Here is a 24607-nt window from a genome sequence, read left to right on the forward strand (position 1 = left end):
TCTGGCTGACCTCCAAAGATCCTGCATGGAGAAACTTCCAGAAGGTTAAACATCACTGCAGCACTCCACCAATCTGGGCTTTATGGCAGAGTGACCAGAAAGAAACCTCTCTTCAGTAAAAGACACTTGAAAGCACCTGAAGGACTCTCAGACTGTAAGAAACAAGATTCTCTGGTCGGATGAAACCAAGATTGAACTGGCCTCAATTCTAAGCATCATGTCTGGAATAAACCAGGTACAGCTCACCACCTGCCTGATACAATCCCTACAGTGAACCAATGTGGTGGCAGCATCATGATGTGGGTTTTTTTTTTTAGCTGTTGGGACAGGGAGACTGGTAGGGGTTAAGGGAAAGATGAAGCAAAGAACAGAGATAGTAATAATGAGAACCTGATTGGGTTGGCCCCCAGACTGGGTTGAAGGTTTACCTTCTAACAAGAAAATGAATCTAAGCTTGCAGGCAAGACAACAGTAGAGTGGCTTAGGGGCAACTATGTGCTCCAGTCAGAGCCCTGGCATTGACCCAACCAAACATCTATGGAGCTGAAAATGGCTGTCCACCGACAGTCCCCATCCAACCTGACAGAGCATGAGATGATCTGCAGAGAGGAATGACAAATATAGATGTGCAAACCTTGTGGCATCATACCTAAGAGGACTGGAGGTTGTAATTGATGCCAAAGGTGCTTCAACTAAGTACTGAACATTTCTACATTTCTACACTTTCTGATTATGGGGTATTGACTGCAGAAAGATATGGAAAACCTTGTTGGCCACAACACAACAAATTGTGAAAAATGTAAATGCATTCTGAATGCATTGTGCCCTATAGTCTCTGAAGTCTCTTAGCATCTGATCTTGTAAGTCCTGTAAAGTTGTGAGGTGGGGCCTTCATAGATTGTCTTCACGCTGGTTCACTGGTTGTCATTTCTTGGACCACTTCTGGTAGGTACTGACCGCTGCATACCAGAAAAAACCAACAAGATCTGCCTGATGTTTTAGAGATGCTCTGGCCCAGTTGTCTAGTCATCACAATTTGGTCCTTGTCTTACACAAAAAAGTATGTTGTATGATGTGAGACAAGGCTCCTGCTAAATGCTAGCGTGTTTGGTTTTGGTTAAAATATTAGCTTGGGGATAAAACGCATTAGTTCACAATTAACATCTCTGCTAGAAGTAGTGTTTTAACTCATGGTTACTGTGTTAGCTTGTGGTTAGTGCCCATAGTTAGTAGATAATGCATTAGCTCCAGTTAGTGTGTTAGCCTTTTAGCCCATTCGTTTTAGTGAAAGGCTAATGTAATAGCTCATGGGTAGTGCTTTAGCTCATGGTTATTACTTTCCTTTGTGTGAGTATTAGCTCATGATTAGTGCATTAGCTCATGGTTATTACTTTACTTTGTGTGAGTATTAGCTCATGATTAGTGCATTAGCTCATGGTTATTACTTTCCTTTGTGTGAGTATTAGCTCATGATTAGTGCATTAGCTCATGGTTATTACTTTCCTTTGTGTGAGTATTAGCTCATGATTAGTGTTTTAACTGGTGGTAAGTATGTTTGCTCACAGTTAGATTGTTGTTATGGTGTTTTACCTTGTGGCTAGTGCTTTACTTTGTGAGTATATTAGCTTGTGGCTATTGTACTTTTAGGGTATATAGTACTTTAGTTTGTAATTAGTGCTTTAGCTTACAGATTATAGTTCATGAGTTGGAGCTAGTGCAGTTAGCTCACAGTTAGTGCTTCAGTTTGTGGTTTTTTCGCTGTCAGTAGAAGAAAGTGAGTAGTGCAGTGGTTGTTAAACTGGGAACTTTTTTTCACTACCACTAATATAATAATTCTAAAACATATACATATGAAAAAACAATATGTAAGTTTGCACTTATTAGGCACAAATTGATATATATATACCACATCTTACTGTCGAATGCTGTTTTACACATACGTGCGCGCGCACACACACACACACACACACACACACACACACACTATGTGTCAGTGTTAAATCTCCTCAAGGTGCTCCTCAGTTCCTGTGATAGCAGCACTAATTCTAATTTAGACTTGTTCAAATTCACTAAAATTAAAATTTCCCACAGTTCTGTTCTCTGTCTGCTCAGGCTGTTAATACCGGATGCAGGTCTTGGTAAGTACGACACCCGACTCAAGAACTAGACTTAACATAAAGAACACCAGAGTCAACAAAGCTTTACTGTTCTTATGTTCACAAAACAACCGAACAACCACAGAAAACTCACTGACAAAAATGTATTTATAATAGAAGCCAAAGGGAACCAAACAGGAAACTGTCCTGACATTCACCCTTATCATGCTACAGATTCAGCTGACTGCCGATCATGAGACATACACACACACACACACACACACACACACACACACACACACCTAAGACAGGTAAACACAGGATGCAGGATGCCCAGAGAAATCAACAGGCAATCAGAGAGCAGGTAAATAATGCACACACACACACACACACACACACACACACACAGCCCCCCCCCCCCCCACCACCACCAAAGTGTGTATAGACTAACTAACTGTTGTGTGTGTGTGTGTTTGTGTATGTTAATGGCTTTGTGCTAAGCATGTGTAATTAAGCGGCACATTAGCAGCAGTGGCCTCTGGGGGGCGGCGGCGAGCGGCAGAACGATGAACACACACATACACACACACACAAACACACTGCCATCAATCCACACATACACACACATGCTCCCCAATGCTGGCACTGCCATCAATCTGTCCCAGTATACACCCCACACACTCCATACCACACCACACACACAGTGGCACAATCATTAATCTGTCCCACCACAGACAGACACACACACTTATACACCACCCAAATCAGCCAGTAGCTAAACATTGGGTGTGTTCATCCATCACAGAATAAAAGTATATATGCACACACACACACACACACACACACACACACACACATGATTATTCCATTAGCAATACATACACTCAACAACTAATTAAAACTGTGTGTAAGTGCACATTGCTGCACCTCTGCTCACCTGTAGCAATTCAATTAAATTCAATTCTCCTCTCCAGGCTCCACCATCTCAAGCATTCTTCCATAGCTACTGATGCTAGATTGTTGGTAAATTCCAGAGGGAACATTACATTTTAGGAAAAAGGTGGATAGTCTAAACCAGGGGTCACCAATCTTATCCGCATATAATTATAATATTATAAGGGTTGTGTGGCTGCAGGCTTTAAGGTAAGCTGCAATGGAAGTTAGCTTGTTGGTTAGCTTTGGTTTAGTGCCCATAGCTCATAGACAGCACATTAGCCCTAGTTAGTGTGTTAGCTCTTTAGCCCATTATGTTTAGTTCAGGGTTAATGGGATAGCTCACAGTTAGTGCTTTAGTTCACGGATATTACTTTTGTTTGTGTTTTACCAGTCTTATCCACAAAGGGTCGGTGTGGCTGCAGGCTTTAAACTGTGCTGCAATTGAAGTTTCCAGCCCGCCAGACCTTAATGGATAAGACCTTTGGTGACATGGCAAAACTGTGTTGCCACAGCCATCCATAACCTGGAATTCCAGAGAAGATAACTGTCCTCGCTCTCTTTGGTCCTCCCTCCCTGCTGTTGCTGGTAGCAACGAGTGATAGGGGACTAGATAGTGGGGGGACTGGGAAGGACTAAACTGTGTGGAAAACAAACAGAAACACGCAAAACACGGTATTCCAACACCCCTTTTATAAACAGGAAGATATACATGCTGTTCACACACACACATACTGTGATACACACTCTGTGAGTGGGCTGGTTTGGTCAGGGGCAAGACATCCTGCTCAATCTATTCTAGGAACGTCCAGCACTTCCCCAACGCTGGCCTTAATAACATATTCCACTTCTGCTGAAATAAATAAAGCCTTCGCTTCCATCCATGCAAATGAACCAAACAGGTAGTGTGTGTGTGTGTGTGTGTTTGTGTGGGGTGAGGGAGGGTTCTGCAGGGAGGTGAGATGAATTCAAATGAGCTCCACGAGTCCCAGAGAGCGGCGGCGACTCCCACGCCCCCTGCCAAACACACACACACACACAGCTGATTGGGCTCCATTCCGTATGCTGCAGTGCCGCCAATAATACACCTCAAAAACCATCTCCTCAGAGAGAGTGAGAGAGAGACCACTATTTCTCCTCTCTCATTGTTTCTGATCTCACTGATTATTCAGTGCCAATCTCCTGATCATTTGATGCCAATGTACTGACTATCCAATGCCAATTTATTGAGCATCCAGTGTCTACTGGATCTAATGCCATCATCCAATGCCAATGTTACTAACCATTCAGTGATCTTAATGGTTAGTAACCTCTTGACCATCCAATGGTAATATTACTGACCACACTAAGCAAATCTACTGACCATCGTCAATCCACTGTACAAGGCTTTGGAATGTCAGCAGACTGGCATTTGATGGTCAGTAGATTTGCATTAGCTGGCCAGTAACATTGGCACTGGATGATCATATATGACAGATATATGCAAATCTACTGACCACCCAATCTACCGAACATTCAAAGCCAATCTACTCATCATCCAATATAAATCCACTGATCATCCAGTGCCAATGTTACTGACCATTCAGTGCTAACCTTCTGATCATCCAAAGCCAATCTACTGACCATCCAATGTCAATATAATGGCCATCAAATGCAAATCTATTGACCTTCTAATGTCAATTTACTGATCATACAAAGCAAATCGGTTCACTATCTAATGCAGATCCACTCACCATCCTATGCCAATCTACTTAGCATCCAATTCTGATCTACTGACCATCCAATGCAAAATTTACTGACCATCCAATGCAAAATCTACTGACTATCCAATGGCAATTTTACTGACCACCCATTGCAAATCTACTGATCATTCAGTGTCAATCTACTGACCATCCATTGCCAGTCTAGTCACCATACAATGTCAATCTACTGAACATCCAAGTCTGATCTACTGGCCATCATTTGTCAATATACTGGCCATGTAATGCCAATCTACTGACCATCCAGTGCCAATCTCTCTCTCTCTGCAGGGTGTGTGTTTAGCACTGGAGAAGTAGGTGCTGCAGTCTGTACAAACCAGAACCATGCTGCGAGGGTGTGTGTGAACGTGTGTGTGTGCAGCTGCCCGCTGTGTGCACAGAAAATGTTGCAAGGTCTGAAAACGATAACGGGTTTGGAGCATAGGGCCATGACACCCCCACACACAAAGACACACAGATACACACACACATACTCTCTCTTTCCCTTTCCTTCTATCTCTGTGTATGTGTATATATATATCAAACCTTTGACCCCTTTGTGCTTGTGCTTTGCTGTACGTGACTTTGAACGTTTTTTCAAGCAATACTTTTAGTACCTTCAGGAGACTGTGCTGGACAGCGTTTGCCAGAGACCAGAAGACCAGAACAAAGAAGCTCGGATTTCCCTCCACAGCATTAATGTATATAAACTGTATGTGTATCTCTCTGTATCTCTCTCTGGGCGGTTCAGGCTTGGATCTGCTGCACAGAGAGGTGATTTATCAGTGATGCAAAGAGCGCGCAGAAACAATCTTTATTACATCCATTTCCTGCCTGTCAGACGCCATCATGTGTGTGTGTTCATTAAAGCGCTGCTGGAGCAGGTGAGCAGCCGCAGCAGAGAGTGAGTGTGTGTGCGTGTGTGTGTGTGTGACAGATTAACTGCAGCTCTACCCTGACAGCATAGGATGGATAGAACAGCAGGAATAGAGAGAGAGAGAGAGAGAGAGACTCCAAAGCTTGTTTGGTCAAGCTTCATATGTTATTGTACATTACATCATAAATGATAAATAATGTACAACGACATATGAAACTTGATATATATACAGTGCCCTCCATAATTATTGGCACCCCTGGTTAAGATGTGTTCTTTAGCTTCTAATAAATTGAGTTTTTTTTCTAAATAATATAGGACCACGATGGAAAAAAGAGTAAAATCCAACCTTTAACTCAAGTGAATTTTAAGGGGAAAAAAATCCCACATTAAGAAATAATTATTCTTCATAAAATCACCTGTTCCACAATTATTGCCACCCCTAACATTTCTTAGGAAATAAATGTAATTAAAATATTTCTGTCAATTCTACAGTAGTTTACGAAGTTGATCAGAGTATGTAGGAACATTTAATTAGTAATTCACAACTTTCTGTTTCCCTGGGGTATAAATATGACGTGACACAGAGGCCATTTCTCTTCAACATGGGAAAGACAAAGGAACATACCATTCAAGTAAAGCAGATGTGTGTTGACCTCCACAAGTCAGGCAGTGGCTACAAGAAAATAGCCACTCACCTACACCTGTCCATATCTACTGTCAGAGGAATTATTAAGAAGTTTAAAACAACTGGAACAGTGGTAAACAAGCCTGGACGAGGACGCAAGTTTATTTTGCCACCACGCACAGTGAGGAGGAGGATAGGAGAAATAAAAAGGTCTCCAAAGCTCACTGTTACAGAATTGCAACAAATGGTAGCTTCTTGGGGTCACAAAGTCTCCAAAACAACCATCAGGCGCTATCTGCATGCCAACAAGCTGTTTGGGAGGCATGCATGGAAAAAAACTTTTCTCACTCACAATCATAAACGCAAACGTTTGGAGTTTGCTAAGCAGTACTAAAACTTCAACTGGGACCGTGTGCTTTGGTCAGATGAAACTAAGATAGAGCTTTTTGGCAACAAATGCTCTAAGTGGGTCTGGCGTAACACAAGAGCTGAGTATGCAGAAAAGCACCTCATGCCCACTGTGAAATATGGGGGAGGATCAGTGATGCTGTGGGCCTGTTTCTCTTCCAAAGGCCCTGGGAACCTTGTTAGGGTGCATGGCATCATGAATGCTTTGAAATACCAGGACATTTTAAAACAAAATCTGGTGGCTTCTGCCCAAAAGCTGAAGATGGGTCGTCACTGGGTCTTTCAGCAAGATAATAACCCAAAACATCTGGCCAAATCTACACAGAAATGGTTCACCACCCACAGATTCAAGCTCCTCCCATGGCCATCTCAGTCCCCAGACCTCAACCCCATTGAAAACCTGTGGGGTGAGCTGAAGAGGAGAGTGCAGAGGAGAGGACCCAGGTCGCTGGATGATTTAGAGAGATTGTGCAAAGAGGAATGGTCAAAGATCCCTCTATCTGTATTCTTCCATCTTGTGAAACATTATAAGAGAAGATTAGGTGCTGTTTTGTTGGCAAAAGGGGGTTGTACAAAGTATTAACATCAGGGGTGCCAATAATTGTGGCACACATGATTTGATGTTAAACAATTATTTCTTAATGTGGGATTTTTTTCCTACTGAATAAATTCACTTGAGTTAAAGGTTGGATTTTACTCTTTTTTCCATCGGGGTCCTATATTATTTAGAAAAAAACTCAATTTCTTAGAAGCTAAAGAACACACCTTAACCAGGGGTGCCAATAATTATGGAGGGCACTGTATATACACACATTATGGACAAACGTATCCCATTCTAAATCCATAGGCACTGGCTACCCTTTGTAGTTAAGTCAGCAAATTAACTTGGCGATTTTAATGCACTCAACACAACTAGCTTTACGTGGTCTGACACTTTATGGCTGAGTTGCTGTGGTTCCTAATTGCTTCCACTTTTCAACAATATGCAAACCGACTGCGACGGTAGCTTTCTGTATCCTACCACGTTATATACATAACTGTGTAGAAAATCTATGTGTGTATGGAATACTTTATGTAGTTCAAAGACAAGCAGAAGGTAGGAGATATAAAACTGAAAGTAAACTGAACAACCCAGTCAAAAAATGCAGCCTGAATTTAAATAGTTAATTCACATATATTACTATAGTTTTAGTATTAATCAAATTTAGGTCTGCTGTGCAGCAGGGGGGCTCCAAAAGAATTTTAGTAACATACTGATCAACTGACTAAACAACTATCCATTCTTAAAAGCACTATGAACATTTTCTCACATTCCCTTTAATGCAATAACTACAAATGTTGTCAATGTACAAATGTCACTGTGTCATATGTCAATTTCCTTTAGTAACACACACAAAAAAGAATTAAACTTTTTTTTTTAAATTAAGATTTCTAATATTTTAGTCACTGGTATAGGCTTCAAAAGTTTTGATGTGATGACAACAGTTTAACTCATATTTAATGAAAGAAATCCAACATTAAGAAATGAGAAACTAATTTTATATTAAATGAATTACACTACATTAAATGTGTCTAATAGTGACACTTTTAATCACTTTAGCAGTCTCAGAATTATTCAACCCCTTCATGACAAGTATCTTTAGTACTTAGTAGAGCATAATTTTGCTGTTATGACCTGAAATCTTAGCGCATTCCTCATGGGCAATGGGCTTCGGTTTTCTTAATATTAATGGGCTTGCGTGCTGCAGCCACCTTTTTCAAATCCCAGCAAAGATTTACCACCTGCAAATGTGTGGTCTTATGAGAGATTCTGTTTAAGGGTTGAATAATAGTAGTCATTAAAGGTGGCATTTGTCATTTGTCAATAAAGTGTTGTTTTAAATTGTTCTTTATAGCAAATCAGTTGTTAAGTTTGCTAATGTGCAATGGACGTTGAATCATTTCAATCTATATATTTATTTATTTATGTGTGTGTGTGTGTGTATGTATATATATAAACTTAGCATGAAAAGTAAGTAAAATGTTTGGTCGATTATTTCTTTGTTGTATTAATGCGTCTTGGCAATAAATATTATACTGTTGGAAAGCCTGTTAATTTCCCTTTTAAATGGCCACATTTGTAAGGGACAGGCATTTGTGGGATGAGCAGCAGAGCTGTGAGTATGTGGGTTGCGCCCGTGAAAAATTTCCCAAACCCTCTCTGCCAATGCCAAACAGCTTATTCTGCCATTGACTCGTTTGGTGTCGTTTGGATGGATGATTGAAGTTGATGAAGAAACATCACATATTGGCAAATATTTAACAAATTTTTAATTTAACAAACAGGAGCCTCAGTAGCGTGCAGAAGAACCATACACAGCCTGGCACCTCCTACTCATGCTGGTCACCAGCCTGGTCACAAACTGCTGTGGCATCCCATTCTTTAACCAGCATTTGTCACAAGGCAGCCAACGTGGTTGTGTTGGTCACTCTGGCACAAACAGCACACCCAAGGTGATCCCACTAGTGTTCAGTGGAGTTGAGGTCAGGACTGCTGGCAGGCCATTCCATCCTCTCCACTCCACTGGCAAATGTTTCATGGGCGCAACCCAAATACTCACAAATGCATGTTTTGTTAAATATATATATGGGCTGCTTCATAACAAGCTCCGCTCACTAACCTTCTTTCATAGATACTGTTGCCGTACTGAACAAGCTTTACAGAGTCCCTTTCAACTCAAATGATTTTAGCTTTAATTGCATATATACTACTGTTATTACAAAGTTATATCCGTGTTATAACTACTTATATAGAGTTCAGCTCTGTCAGTAATACACACACAAGAATCAAATGTGCTCGTATCATAGAAAAACAAAGACAGACATGACTCTCTCTTACACAAATTACATACACACATAGACCCACTCATACACACAGAACACAGAAACAGTAGCAGTAGTTGATTATATTCACCGTATGGAGGCTGCAGGGTAAGGGGTGTGTGTGTGTGTGTAAGAGGGGGAAAATAATTTATTTCAGTGTGATATCAAAATCAATGGGCATTGATCCAAAACAGCTAAAGGTGATGGGAGTGTGTATGATCTCTCACTCACACACATACACACAGTCAACAATCTTACAAGTAAGAGAGAGAGAGAGAGAGAGAGAGAGCAAGAGAGAGAGAGAAAGAAAAAGAGAGCAAGTGAGAGAGAGATAGAGAGAGAGAAGGAGAGCAAGAGAGAGAGAGAAAGTGAGAGAGCAAGTGAGAGAGAGATAAAGTGAGAGAGGGGGAGAGAGAGAGAGAATCAATAGAAGGTAGAAGAGAACACAAACAGCGAGTGAAGCAGATCTAATTCTCTCTCTCTTGCCCTCTCTCTCTCTCATCAGTATTCTGAGTGTTTAGATAGCCGCTTCCCTGCCATGACGAGCAGCCCTTTCCACCAGGAAAACACTTCTTAAGGACCTGGATTCACACATACACACACTCACTCTTCTTTCAGCAATCGGCACTCCGGGTCTCAATTAGTTCTTGATGAATGAACTCTTTAGTAGCTGTTCTTTCTTTCCCCCCACCTACCTGACCATCCAGCAGAGAGAGAGAGAGAGAGAGAGAGAGAGAGAGAGAGAGAAAGAGAGAAAGAGAGAGAGAAAGAGAGAGAGAGAAGAAAGAGAGAGAGAGAAAGAGAGATAGACAGAGAGTGTGAGTCAGAGAGAGACACCTCACAATCTGTGTTTATACATACATTTCCATGTTTATATAATGTTTGCTGTGTATACTGTATAGATGTTGTGTACAATGGACAATAGTGGGATATATTATCGGTAAACCTCTTTGGATGTGATGTCATTTTGTCAGAGGTCCATTGGTTACAATCTATTTACAATATTGCTTTCATAGATATCCAAAACAATACATTCTTAAAGGGCCCACATCAAAGACAACCTAATGAGTGTGCGGTAGTATATGGAAACTAATCTGCAAAAGCACAATGACATATATCCAACCAAGTCAGACTACAGCAGTCTAGCCGCACCTATTCAGCCACACAGCAGTTTAGCCCTGCCCATTCTGCCTACAACAGTTTGGCCCCGCCCATGCTGCTTACAGAAGTTTAGCCCCACCCATTCAGCCTCAGGCAGTTTAGCCCCACCCATTTAGACTGCAGCAGTTAGCTCCACACATTCAGCCTACAGCTGTTTATCCCGACCATTCAGTCTACCACATTTTAGCATCACCCATTTGGCTTACAGCAGTTCAGCCCCAGACAATTAACCTCAGGCAGTTTAGCCCCACCCATTTGGCCTACAGCAGTTTAGCTCCATATATTAATTCTACAGTATTTTAGCTCCACCCATTCAGCCTACAGCTATTTGGTCCCGCCTATTCTGCCTATAGCAGTTTAGCCCCACTCATTTACCCTCAAGCATTTTAGCCCTGTTTAGCTCCACCCATTCAGCCTACAGCATTTAGCCCCATTAGCCTCATTAATGCTAAAGTTATAATGAGTGTTTCAGCAGTCTGGACTACTTTTTAAACAGAGTAACCAATCCGAAAAGAGCCCATTTACATGTGCCAATCTTAAAGGTACAGTGGCAGAAACAGTATGTATATTTTTAAGGCATACAGAAAAGTTGGTGTAGACAGGATGGCTGTTTTTTAGTTCCAAAACTTACACAGGCGCTAAACTTAAACCTCAGGGGGGAAAATAAAATACACACATAGAATAAGACTAAGGACTGATTTGGAAAAAGGGCCATACAATTTAAACACTGGTCAATTTGAACAGATTTTTATGCTCCTACACATCCAATTCCTTTAATACTCTTTTATATTTCCAAATTTTGTGACAATTTAGAACAGTCTGAACTGAGAGAGAAATATCTCACGTTCCTCTCATGTCTCCATCTTCACTCCTTCTGCTTCTCCATTTTCGCCTCTTTTCTTCTTCTTTCTCTCCCACCTCTCAGATCTTTCTCTTTCTATATATCTCCTTCCCTCCTGCTTGCTGAGGAGAAGGGTGTAGGAGGGTGGTGTGTTAATGGGCCTGACTGGGCTCTATGGGACTATGATAACAGGCTGTTTAGCAGATGAAATGAGAGTGGCGTGTGAGGTGCACTGCACCGGCACCGACCCGGGAAACGGAGAGACCGCATTAGCAGAGCTGAGACCAACACCTTGAATTGGGAGAAATTTCATTTCATCCTCATATCTGGAGGCTCATAGACTCTTTAAAACAGCACGGCTGGTTATAGGGTACTACAGGCCTTCAATAGCAGTGTAATATCACTGTGTTGCAGGACTTTGGAAAAGGAGAACCATTGAAATAAAAGCAGGAGATTAAAACCCAGCTGTGAGTTGTGTGTGGTAGAGAAGTGTATAGCAGAGTATGGCAGCGTTCAAGAGATCAATATGGCAATATACTGTGAATAAGTTCAGAGTGGTACGTGTATACAGTCTCCATATTTTAGAACCCACTTTTAAATTTAAGTCCTACATGCCCATTTATCTTAAAGCAGTTTAGCCCCACCCATACCATCTATAGCAGTTTAACCCTACCCACTTACTATTTTGTCCTGCCAATTAGCAGCATAGCCCCACCCACTCAGCTTTCTTTTATTTCCGTTCTTTGAGCGGACACTTTTGGTTCCACGAAGAACCATGTTTGCAATAGAGATGTTTGAGTATGAAGAACCTTAATATTGTGTATTAAGTGTCAAGTATCAAGTTTCTTTGCCCCCCTTAAGGGTTTACACTTACACATCACTATTACAAACAAAGCACCTGTATGAGTGTAGGAGGTCAGGGTAGTTTTAGTCAAAGTTTGCAGTAACACTGGAAAAATGAAGGTAGGTTTGGTTTAGTGGAGCTTGAATAAGTTTGGTCAGAATTACAGTAAGCTTGTCACAGGTATGCATTTAAGGATTGAGAACTCTGGATTTACTGCAGACTGATCCCAGAGAGAAAAGAGCATTGGGTACTCACCATCATCTATAATGCTGACCACCACCCCCCTTCCTGTGATGTTCTTGAGCCAAACCGGCATCACATTCAGGTCAAAGAGACTGGAACCCACCTGACCATGGTTGAACTAGGGGTGACAGAGGAAAGACACATAACTAATAATTTATAATTTACACACATTTGATACACACAACTGATAATTTACACACATTTTCTCAGTTTCTAAATTTAGGCACTCGTGCCTATGTCTCATGGTCTGTTTGCAATAGGTTTGGTGAGATTTAGCAGAGTTGGAAATCAGCATCATCAGAGTTTTCGGCTAATATGGTCAGAAGTAGGAGTCAGAATAGGTCAGGAGTATGTTCAGTCTAAATTTGGCAGAGTTTGGTCAGAGTCTGTGGTATACTTTGCCAAGTGTTTTTTTTTCACTTTTTCACTTTAGGCTTTGTCACTTTGGTTTTGTTGAGTTTGCGGTTCGGTGTGAGTTAGACTTCATTAGAATTAGTCAGGTCAGTGTCACTGTTTGGAGTGGTTGCTGTGGTTTGTAGATTGTATTTATGTTGTTCCAAGTGGTTGTCACTATACTATTGCTAAGCAGTTGTCAGAGTGAGGATCAAGGCTGCTAGAGTCTTAAAAAAAATTAAGAAAATGGATAAAACTAACCGGTATCACGTTATTTGTATGGTCCGTTATAGATGTCTGATAGATGCTTACCTGTCATTCAACATGTCTACCTAATGTAACCCTTCACCTAATTCTAACCCTAAACTTACCCTTGAATCAACCCTAAATCCTATCCCTAACCTTGACTTAAATCTAACCCTAGACCTTATTCTAAAATGATAAGTTTAGGGTTAAGGGTAACATTACATTCAATAGACAGTTATTTACATTCACCCTCTGTTGTATTTAATATACATTCATTTGAATGTTAGTTGAAAAGCGGGTGACAATCATCAATGGACCACCCATGTAAAGTGTTACAGAATTAAAAGCTACATTATACATTAAAATATAATATTAAATAGTATATAGCCTAAATTGTTATTAATTAACATTAGTAGTCTTAGTCAAACTAAGGTAATGTAACACTTGGAAGCAGTAATGGTAATTCTGTGATTCTGTGTTCCTTCTTCAGTCAATTACCACATATAGCCAATTGACTATAAACCAACAACATCCAATCTATTCCTTTTTTATTATCATTTATTGTCATGTTTTTGTGTCCCTCCTCTGCATCTATTGAGTCTAATCACTACAACTAATCTAAGTCACAGGTTACCAGCCCTTGACTATATGAACTCTCATTGTGAAGTATTGCCATTTCCGTCCTTTGTGTAACGAGTAGGTTTCTGTTTTGCCTACCTTGTGGCTGCCCATGTTTTGTTCCTTTGGATCCACCTTTTGTTTTATTAGCCTGGTTTTGTTAGCTTTTTACCGTTATTGTCTCTTGCGTGGTTTTTGGTTGCTAACGCTTATGTCCAGGATGCTCATTATCCTCTTTATGGATTTGCTGATCATTTGCACTACCTTTTTGACCCTGTTTTTTTACAATAAAACACATCTTTTAACATCTGGTTTGTTTTGCAAATGTTACAATTGTTAAATGTGAAAAAATAACATTTTAATCGGCCCTCAAACAGAATCCAGTTGAACCATCATGCAAAAAAACAATTAGATCCTCGTCGCATGCCAGCATTTAACAACTCGGTCAGCCTACTGCCATTACTACGATTAATTAGTCTTATCAAGACTAAACTAAGCCATAGTAGATGACTTGGCTTGAAAATTACACAGAGATTTTAACAGGCAACAACTACTGCTGTTACCTCACCTACATTTAGCAGCTGGCCTGGTCTTTTGTCACCTCGAACACAGTGAGCATCAGAAAGGCTAGTAAACTCATACCAAACAAAGTAAATAAGTGTCAGCTTGAACCTGGTGTTTATCAGCTTGCTTATCGCAACACATTCTGTGTTATGTATTTGCTATGTGATGCTAAACAGCATTGTGCAGGCCTGATACAATGTGAAATAAAATGTTACACTAAAATGAATAAAATAAAATAATCAAGGTCTAAAAAGAGGGGGGAGGGTTATGTTTGGTCATAGGTTAAGGTAGGTATAGATAGAATTTGTTTGGTCAGTATATGAAGTAAATTTGGACATTTTTTTTTATTTATTTTGGTCAGAGTTTAGGTTTAGAAACAGTTTCAGGAACTATAGTCAGCATTTAAAGTGTAAAAAGTTGAAAAGAAACCAATCTGATTTGCTCTGCTGTTCGAACAAACACGTCTTTGTGAAAACCTGCCTGTTTCTTCAGTTTTCCAGCTTGTATGTAGATAGGCCTGCACTGGCCTCTCTGATCTGACCCCTGCTTCTGGATTTGACATTGATTGTTGCATTAAAAACTCAATAAAACGAATCCACACGAACATCCTACCGCCTTGCCATTCAACTCCAGCAGAAAACCTCCTGTCTTTTGTTCTGAAGTCTATTTTCAGTTTTAAGGCTCTCTGTACTAATGTCTCATTGATCGCTCAGATCAATAAACACGCTTGGGAACATTCTGTACTTTCAGTATTATGTGTGCTTTCTGCTTGAAGTTAGTTTTTTTCAACAATTTTAATTTATTTCTTCATTTTATCGTGATTCATCACAGAGAAGGTCATCTCTCAAACCAGTCTAAGAGCCCCCATTCTTCCCAAAAGACATAAACTGACTCAACAAAGTTTAAATCTTTTTTAAATTTCTTAATCTCTTAGTAGTGCACCGAGGCCTTGTTTCCAATGTAGCCACTAATCTATATACAGAGTGCAGTGACACACAGGAAGTGAAGAATTTCAGCAATTTACAGTTAATGAAACTAAATTAGTCAAATGAGTTCTTTGAGAACAATAAATATTAAAAAAGGGAAAAACTATGAAGATAAAAGGACAAATAATTGAAATTTACTGAAGGGGAGATATAGATGAAGAAAATCATGAGCACAAATATTAGAAAAAAAGCATTTATTGAATAAAAAGCAGTTTTAATTTAATTTAAAGTAATTGTGAAGCTTAAGCAATTCCCAGGTGGTTGTTAGGGTGTTGCCAAGCAGTCAATATGGAGCTGCTTTGCTTTTCAAGTGGTTGCTAGGTATTTGTTATGCTGTTTAAATTGGTTTCTATGGTATGCCAGTTGTTTGTCATGGGGTTACTAGTCCATAGTAGTCCATGTTGCTCCAAATGGTTGCTATGCTGTTGGTAAGCAGATACTAAATAATTCATAGGGGATACTGCATTATTCATAGCAGATGAATAATTTATGGTAGATAGTAATAATTCATAGTAGTTACTGAATAATTCATAGTAGACAAAATAATTCATAGTAGATATTGGACAATTCGCAGTAGATACTGGATAATTTGTATTAGATACTGGTTACAGAATAATTAAATAAATAGCGGATACTGAATAATTCATAGTAGTTACTGAATAATTCACCATAAAGATGTCATGTAAATCGATACTTGACAGTGACAGTAGTTTTCCGTGGTACCAAATAGAACCTACTACTGCAGTCAGCAGATACACAAGACTTTTCCGGAACTGACGGGGGCAGTATAATAAGTCTACACGTGTAGGGAGAAGAAAAAGAAGAAAAGTAACCAAAACAACAACACATGGAATGGCAAGTTGAGAGTTTTGTCAAATGATCAGGGAGTCAAATGATCAGGGACCCTTACACAAACGGCGTCACAGAGCATTCAGAACAAAAAGAGGAAACATCTTAAACTTATCTAAACACCTGAAAGACAGGCAGATCTGTACACATAATTCAAGATGATTGGATTTCACCACAACGTTCATACCCTGAAATTAGTAGAAGTGAGACATGGCTTAATGGTGCACTGTCGCTTTCCAGCCTAAAGTGCTGAGTAAAGGCTAATTTCAAGTGAACATTACCCGCTGGTCAAAAGAATATAGGCCTGTGTAAACTGTTAGACAGACTAAAGATAATTATACATTTACAGTTTTCCAGAAACTTCGGCTCGGTTTCTCAAAACCCTAAACTCAAACAAAAAAGATACTTTGTCAAAACTCCATATTTCTTGCAAAATGAAACTGTCTGTGTTAAAAGGTTTGCAAAACTGATTTAGCATGATATTCGAGCGAGAACAAATAAAAAAAAATAAAATTATGTTTAGAGCTTAGCAGTTTAGTTCAGTTTGTTGTTGATATATGAGTTTCAAGTTTTCAGAATTGTGTGCCTAATTCCATTTTTTTTGTGTGGATGCAATGTTATCTTTTTGTATCTGTGCTTTAATTTTCCTTTTAGTGTTTCTCTTTGTACTTATGCAGATGAAAGATACTACCTACTACATAAAATAAGTCAAAACAAAAAAGTAAAGCGTCCTGACTTCTCAACAAGCTTCAAAGCTTTGACAATCCCCAAAATGCTACCGTTATTATTGGTGAATTGCACTCAGAAAGGCAAACATTGGCTTCATAATATTGAATGCTGAGATGGCTGATAACCAGTGGAATTAGCATGCTATGTGCAGCAACCTCTGTAGTTTTCTTAACACTAGAAGCTCTGCATCAGACTGACTTACTTATACCTAGAAGCTCCAGTCATTTGACCGCACTCACTACCTACTAGAAGTGCCAATGGACTTTACCTACTAATAACACAGTTCAGTACGGTGGTTAAAACACCCAAGTATATATTAAAGGAAGCTGACATACAGTGATCGCTAGATCGCACTTTATGGTTATGGTCAGTTCTCTTTTATTTGTTACACCTAGGCTGTTTGCATTATCATTATATTGCCAATTTTTCAGGCATCTGGGCACTGCAATAGAAATGCTATGCCACCATAAGGTTTTTTTGGCCACTATATTTATTTGTTTTCATGTTTAATTGTTTTTTTTTTTACGTTTAACTACATTTATGATATTTTCTGCCAAATCAATGCCATTTCCATTGTGACAAATCCCATCTATGTTTTAAAAGGTCAATATCAATGTTCTGTCCTGTTAACTAAATTAATTATTAGAGGATATATGTTTATTTTGAAAATACACATTTTGAAAAAATCCCTATAATGTGCTAAGTGTCCTCATGCTATTAGCATAGCTGTCATGTAGCTATATTTCATGTTTTTGCTCATTCTATGCTAAAAACTCAGTCTTGTTACTTTCAGTCCTGTTACTGTTTATAGGAGTGCCAGGAGTGAGTAGAGTCCTGCTTTATTTATTTATTAGTGTGAATATTGAGAAAATAGTGAGAAAAGGTAGTGTGTGAGCTCAGGATGCAGTATTGTGGCTGATTATAGAAATGATCTGTGCATGCGGTGAAGGAATGACCAGTGCAGGGTAGGCATTAAACTACATATAAGGTCCTTGTTAAAGGCTAATTATATGACTCCTAATCTGTAACTCTAGTGTATTTCAATTAATTCCCATGGTAAGTTCCTAACTTAGAATTGTGCAACAACCAAATGTTAGAAAGTATTTAGAAAGTAGCTAATATAAATTGACTTATTTGCATTGCAATATGAAATTCTGCTTATCATGTATACATAGATAATTTTAACAACTTCAATGTGTTATTTAATGTGATGTACATGTGTGTTTTAGGCAAAATAATTAAGGGCAGAGAAAAAGATGAAAAAAAAAACCTCCAAAAGACTCAAATTCAAGAATTACAGATTCTGTTGAAAATAAACTACTTTTTACAAATTATGTTTGGTCCATCATTTATCTATTACATTACAAATTTTAGGGTTGGGTTTTCTTGACAAGATAAACATGGTGTTGCATCTTTTAGAAAAATACAACATGCAGGCATATATTATGATGTTTTAGTCATAAATATCAACTATTTATACATGTAGTGAACCATTTTTTTTAAAATAAACACTTTCTTGAGGGAAAATCAAAGGCATTAGTTGACTTCCTTTAAACATTCTTTTTAAATGTCACATCAGTTTTGGTAACAGGACTGAGAAAAAATGTAACCATCTTTGGTTTACAAACCTTGTAAAAAATTAATAAAGTTGCTTGAGATTGACCAATGCATGTTTTGAATAGTTAAATATATGTTATTAGATTTAGAGTTGAAAAAAGACACAAAATTAAGTTTAATTTTGAAGAGTTAAAACAAGTAAATGGTGGAATTGGGTGGAATGGCCTTATTTAATTTGGTTATTTTAGAATTTCAGAGGTATTGGTATCTATTACCAAAATTCTGGTCTTGGGACGTCTCTAATTCACAGTACTTACTGAATAAAGGATACTGATTTATTAATAGTGGATACAAAAATCCTAGTGGATGCTGAAACATCCATAGTGGGTATACTCTAAAATTTATAGTAGTTACTGAAAAATGTATAGCAGAAAGTGAAAAATTCATAGTAGATACTGAATAATTCATAGTAGTTCCTGTATAATTTGTAGTAGATGCTGACATACAGCTTATAGTGTACTCAAAAATGTATTTTTATTCGCACAGTTGTCACTCTGAGAGATGCTTGATCTAACCTGCTCAGTGTGCACTAAGCTGCTTCTCTGCTGAAGTTAGTGTGTGTGTAATGTGTTTCAGTGAACATGACGCACCAGCTCCCACTGCATTGGCCACAGAGGGTCGTTAAAATATAGAGAATCAGGAAGCGCCTGTCTGAAACCCTGAAATCCACTCCTCTTCTGCTCAGAATGCTCGGTAAACTCTGGTGAGAGGTAGAGAGAGAGAGAGAGAGAGAGAGAGAGAGAGAGAGAGAGAGGGAGAGAGAGATTAGCTATTACAATGCTAGTGGCTAATGTTCTGATAATTCAGAAAATCTCTCTGCTAGTAATCAGTTAGCATTAAGCTAAATGGTGCTCATTGGTGCCCATTCATAGTTAGCTACTTTGTTTGTGTGTGTCCTGCTGATGGAGAACACGGTTCCCAGATTAGCATCTCATTAACATCTCTTTAGCATATCTTTATCATACTTCAGGTCATTGTGTGGAATAAGCGTTTATCCTCCATGTCTTTCTTTCTCTCTTTCTTCCTCTCTTACTCGCTTTTTCACTCCCTTCCGCTCTCACCTACTCGTTTTACTCTCTCCCTCACTTGCTCTTTCTCTCTGTCATCCTCTCACTTGCTCTTCCTCTCTCTCTTTCACTCACTCTTTCACTCCCTTCCTCTCTCACTCATTCTTTTTCTGTCTTCCTCTCACTTGCTTTTTTTCTTTGTCGTCCCTCCTCTCCCTCACTTGTTCTTTCTGTCCCCCTTCCTCTCCCTCACTCGTTCTTTCTGTCCCCCTTCCTCTCCCTCACTCGCTCTTTCTTCTCTGTCTTTCTCTCTCTCTCACTCGCTCTGTCTGTCTTTCTCTCCCTCACTCACTCTTTCTGTCTTCCACTCCCTCACTCGCTCTTCCTCTTTCTTCCACTCGCTCTTCCTCTCTGTCTTCCTCTCTCTCACTCACTCTTCCTCTCTCTCTCACTCTTTCTATCAAATAAAATCTTTCTTTGTGTCCTCCTCTCTCTCACTCAATTGTTCTGTCTTCCTCTCTCTCTCTCTCTCTCTCTCTCTCTCTCTCTCTCTCTTCCCACCACTCATTTCCTCCTCTCTCTGTCTCTGTTGTTGTCTTCCTCTCTCTCTCTCTCTCTCTCTCTCTCTCTCTCTCTCTCCAGCACTCCTTTCTCTCTTGCTCATAGATGGAAAGTGAGGCGTCGCCGTGGTGATGTGAGCACGTTTCAGTCGGCTCTCGGATGGAGACTCACTGCAGAGCTACGTGAGTATTCACACACACACACACACAGACACACAGACACACACAGACACACATAGACACACACAGACACACACACACACACACACACCTCCCTAAAGTAACATAACATATTGACATACCCATTTAAGAACACTGAAACACCACACACACACACACTGCTGTACTGACTGTAGTACGTGTTGTTGTGTTGGGCTGCTGTAGCCACTCTTCTTGCTCTATGGTGTGTTTTCTGCCTCTGGACCCATTTCACCTGTAACACACACACACACACACACACACACACACACACACACACACACACACACACACAACTTTAATGTGTTAAACATGCAGGGATAGGACTTTGACAACACTGTCAGAAGCCTTAACCATGTGGTCAACCAGAAAGCGAGAGAACGAGAGAAAGAGAAAAAGAAAAAAAAGACTCATTCTTGAGAGAGTCATTCTTGTAAGAGATTCATTTCTTTGAGATTCATTTCTGTGAGACTTTCATTTTTCTGTGAAATTCATTTTTCTAAGATTCATTTTACATTTTACTGAGAAATTGGTCTTACTGAGAGATTCATTTTTCTGAGACATGTATTATTTTAAAAGATTCATTCTCCTAAAAGATTTCTTCTTTTAAAAGATTTATTTCTCTGAGAGATTCGTTCTTCTGAGAAATTCATTTCTCTGTGGGATTCCTTCTTTTAAGGGATTCATTTCTATGAGAGATTCATTTCTATGAGAGATACGTTCTTTTGAGAAATTCATTTCTCCAAGAGATTCCTTCTTTTAAGAGATTAGTTTCTCTGAGAGATTCGTTCTTCTGACACATTCTTTTCTTTGATAAATGTTTATGAGAAATTGAGCAAGATTCGTTCTTCTAAGAGATTGATTGGCAGAGAAAAAAAGAGAGATACACAATTAGAAAATACTTCTTTTCAACTGAGAGATTCATTTCTCAGAATGATTCATTACTAAAGGTTCATTCTTTATTTTCATCTTCTTTATTCTTTATTCTATATTTTGTTTTCCCGAGAGACTGAATTGTCTCAGAGATTCATTCTTTTGAGAGATTCATTTCTCTGTTTCATTTTTATGAGATTAATTTGTTTGAGATCTATTGTTCTGTAGTCCCCACTTTAAATGAATTGTTTAGCTGAGTGTGTGTATATGTGTGCGTTTTGATCTGCTTGGTATATCAACACAAATTGGCATGGGAAATCCTGCATAAAGCTCATTCATGTTTCATGTTTGTGGTTTGTGGTTGTCACACACCACAGCGATCAATAGGACTGATAGAGAGCTGATGAGAATGTGTGTGTGGCTAAGTGATGGCCCTATGCTCTACTGCTGCCTGTGTGTGTGTGTGTAATACACATGACTGACCACACTGACAATGACCCCTTGGTCAAATCATTCATCATCCAGAGAAGACAGACAGACATACACAGTCCAAAGAAAGGGGACTGACAGACAAGGAGGTTAGGTTATGAATACTTTTAGAGTGTTATAAATTCACTACATCCCAGAGTGAACAGAGTGTAGTTTAGACATAGCATTGAATTGTAAATAGAGAGAGAGGGTAAGTGAGAGAGAGAGAGAGAGAGAGAGAGAGAGGCTAAACAGCTGTGTCGGTGTGATAGTACCCTCCATGCTTTGGAACTGAGGCTGATATCACCGCTGACATTTCAGACTTGGACATACACACACACTTACACATGCACACACACATCAGTCCTGAGACCACCAGACTCCCCCTGTCACTCACACTGTTTATCACTTTCTCTCTCTCTCTCCTCATTATCTGCAGCGCGCATCTCTTCCTCTGGACGGATCACTGATCCACATCTCCACTCCTGACCAACATACTGACAGAAAGAAGAGAGAAGGAGAGAGAGAGAGAGTTGAAAAAGAAGAAGAGAGCTAGAGAATAAGAAGAAAGAAATAGTGAGAGACACAAAGAGAAAGATGAGGAAGAGGAAGAGAGAGCAGAAGATAGTGGGAAAGAGAGACAAAGAGAGAGAGAGAGATCAGAAAGAAGAAGCGAAAGAGAGGGGGGGTGGGGAGAGAAAGCAAAAAAGGAGAAAGAGGGGAGAAAGAAGCAGAGAAAGTGTGTGAGAGAGAAAAAGGACAGGTGGAGAAACAGACTGAGACAGAAAAGGAGAGACCGAGAGAAAGCCAGAGAGAAGAAACAGGAGAAAGAAGAAGAGGATGAAGAAGGGTGTTGCCCCTCCCCCCTGCTCCACTGAGGTGGTTTCCGTGGCGCTGGTTTTGATTGGCAGCCGGTCACAGCTCAGCTGGCTGTGAGGCGTCCTGCGGGGTGTGTGTGGCAGCGGGTGTGAGCGGGTTTATCGCACACAAAGGAGAGAGGAATTAAACGTCTAAAGGAAACCATAGAGCATGAAAGCTCCTTATAGAGCTGCTGTGTGACCAGCATTCACACTCACACACCACTTAAATAAATAAATAAAAACACTGTGGAGTGAAGATGATCCAAAAAGATCCTGCAGAATTCCCAATAGTGCCACACAACTCCGGAATTAACAAACAGCTTCACAGACTGGAGGGTTTCACAGCCATACTGTCGTTAACACATCTTATAGCTGCATTCACACAACTAAATGCCACATCTGACCACACAGACAGACAGACAGATTGACAGATAAGCAGACAGACAGACACAGAAGCAGATAGACAGGCAGAGAAATCCACACAGGGGCAGATAAACAGGCAGATAGATAGACAGAGAAGCAGATAGACAGGCAGACGGATAGACACAGAGGCAGATAGACAGGCAGACAGACACAGAACAGACAGACAAGCAGTCAGACACAGAAGCAGATAGACAGACAGACAGACACAGAACAGACAGACAGAGGCAGATAGACACAGAGACAGGCAGACAGATGGGCAGGCAAACAGATAGACATCTAGGCAGAAAGAAAAACAGAGAGACAGACAGATCAGCACAGACAGAGAGGCAAACAGCAAAGTGGCAGATAGATAGATAGGCACAGAGACAGACCGACAAAGAATCAGATAGACAGACAGACAGGTAGACAGACAGATTGAGAGAGAAAGTTTAGAGAGACATGCAGAGAGAGAGAAAGGTACAGTGGTGTGTTTGTGTGTGTGTGTGTTCTGGCGTGATTCCTGTCTTATCTCCGGTTCATGTTGGCTGTGTGGCTGTAATTATGTAATTACTAGTGTGAGTGGGGTAATTAGCACAGTGGCTAAATGAGAGAAGGCCTGAGGGTCAGATTACAACACACACACAAACACACACACACACCTTGTCAGGGCATGAGACATATCCTGACTTATATGATAGGAATAATTTTCTAAACATAAACACACATACACTTTTTATTTACACTATTTACACACACACACACACACACACACTCAGTTGTGTGTTTAAAGGTAGATATTAATGACTCTATCAGCTCTCTTAGTGAAGCCCTGGCTGTTAGCCAGCTAACACACTAACTGTGTTTACTCCACACACACACAGTGGCAGTTCCAGCACACAAGTATTATTATTATATAATGTCTACATGTACACATATTTGTGCCTAGTATAATACTTTATTTTTTTTAACACATTAAAACATCTGGACAGCTGATCTTTATTTGAACAATATTGGGGGATGGAGGTAATATAACTAAACACATACAACTAAGGAAATGTCAGAACAGTAGATGCAGATGATAAGAACATGGTTAGAGAGGATTCTAACCTTCCGGAGGAACCTGTAGTGGAATAATCTAGAGCTCTCTAATAGTCTAGAGTCTCAAAAATTTGCCAAATTCACTGTCCCCTAAATGTAAATAAAACATTATTATTATAGGGAACACAGTTCAACAAGGTAGTAAACAGGTAGTGCATCGTGTAAACAATCTAGCGGTTGGTGCAATGGATTATGGGTATTTCCATGTCTGTTTAGTGTACATAGTTTAGTTTATACACTATTTATAACAGTGCACTGAAACTTCTGCATTCTGATGTTTTCGGACACCACAACAAAATGGCTGTCACACTTTTCCTAGATTTGTTACGTTTCTGTCTCTTCTGTTCTGGTTTTACCATGCCTGTTTTATTTCTAGTTATGCCTGTTTTAGTTACAGTCATGCCCGTTTCAGTTGTTTGTCTAGCCTTCCCTGGTTTTGCCCTTCCATGTGCTTTCTAGTGTGTGTTCACACCGGTACCCTGTTCCTTGTCATGCCCTCTCGTTCCCTCC

General features: G+C 39.7%; 1 protein-coding gene across 1 annotated transcript in view; it reads right to left on the reverse strand.

Moving 5' to 3' along the window:
• The window catches only part of LOC140545938 (PC3-like endoprotease variant B), an 83762-nt gene that overhangs the window by 40523 nt on the left and 18632 nt on the right, over window positions 1-24607 (reverse strand). The window contains exons 3-5 of the mRNA XM_072669011.1: window positions 20550-20631; window positions 19222-19331; window positions 12642-12747 (exon numbers count right to left, since the gene is read on the reverse strand). Of these exons, the coding sequence (XP_072525112.1) occupies window positions 12642-12747; window positions 19222-19331; window positions 20550-20631 (298 nt within the window). The remainder of the gene's footprint in view (window positions 1-12641; window positions 12748-19221; window positions 19332-20549; window positions 20632-24607) is intronic.

The sequence above is a fragment of the Salminus brasiliensis genome, chromosome 23 (assembly GCF_030463535.1).
Source record: "Salminus brasiliensis chromosome 23, fSalBra1.hap2, whole genome shotgun sequence".
NCBI classification, from domain to species: Eukaryota; Metazoa; Chordata; class Actinopteri; order Characiformes; family Bryconidae; genus Salminus; species Salminus brasiliensis.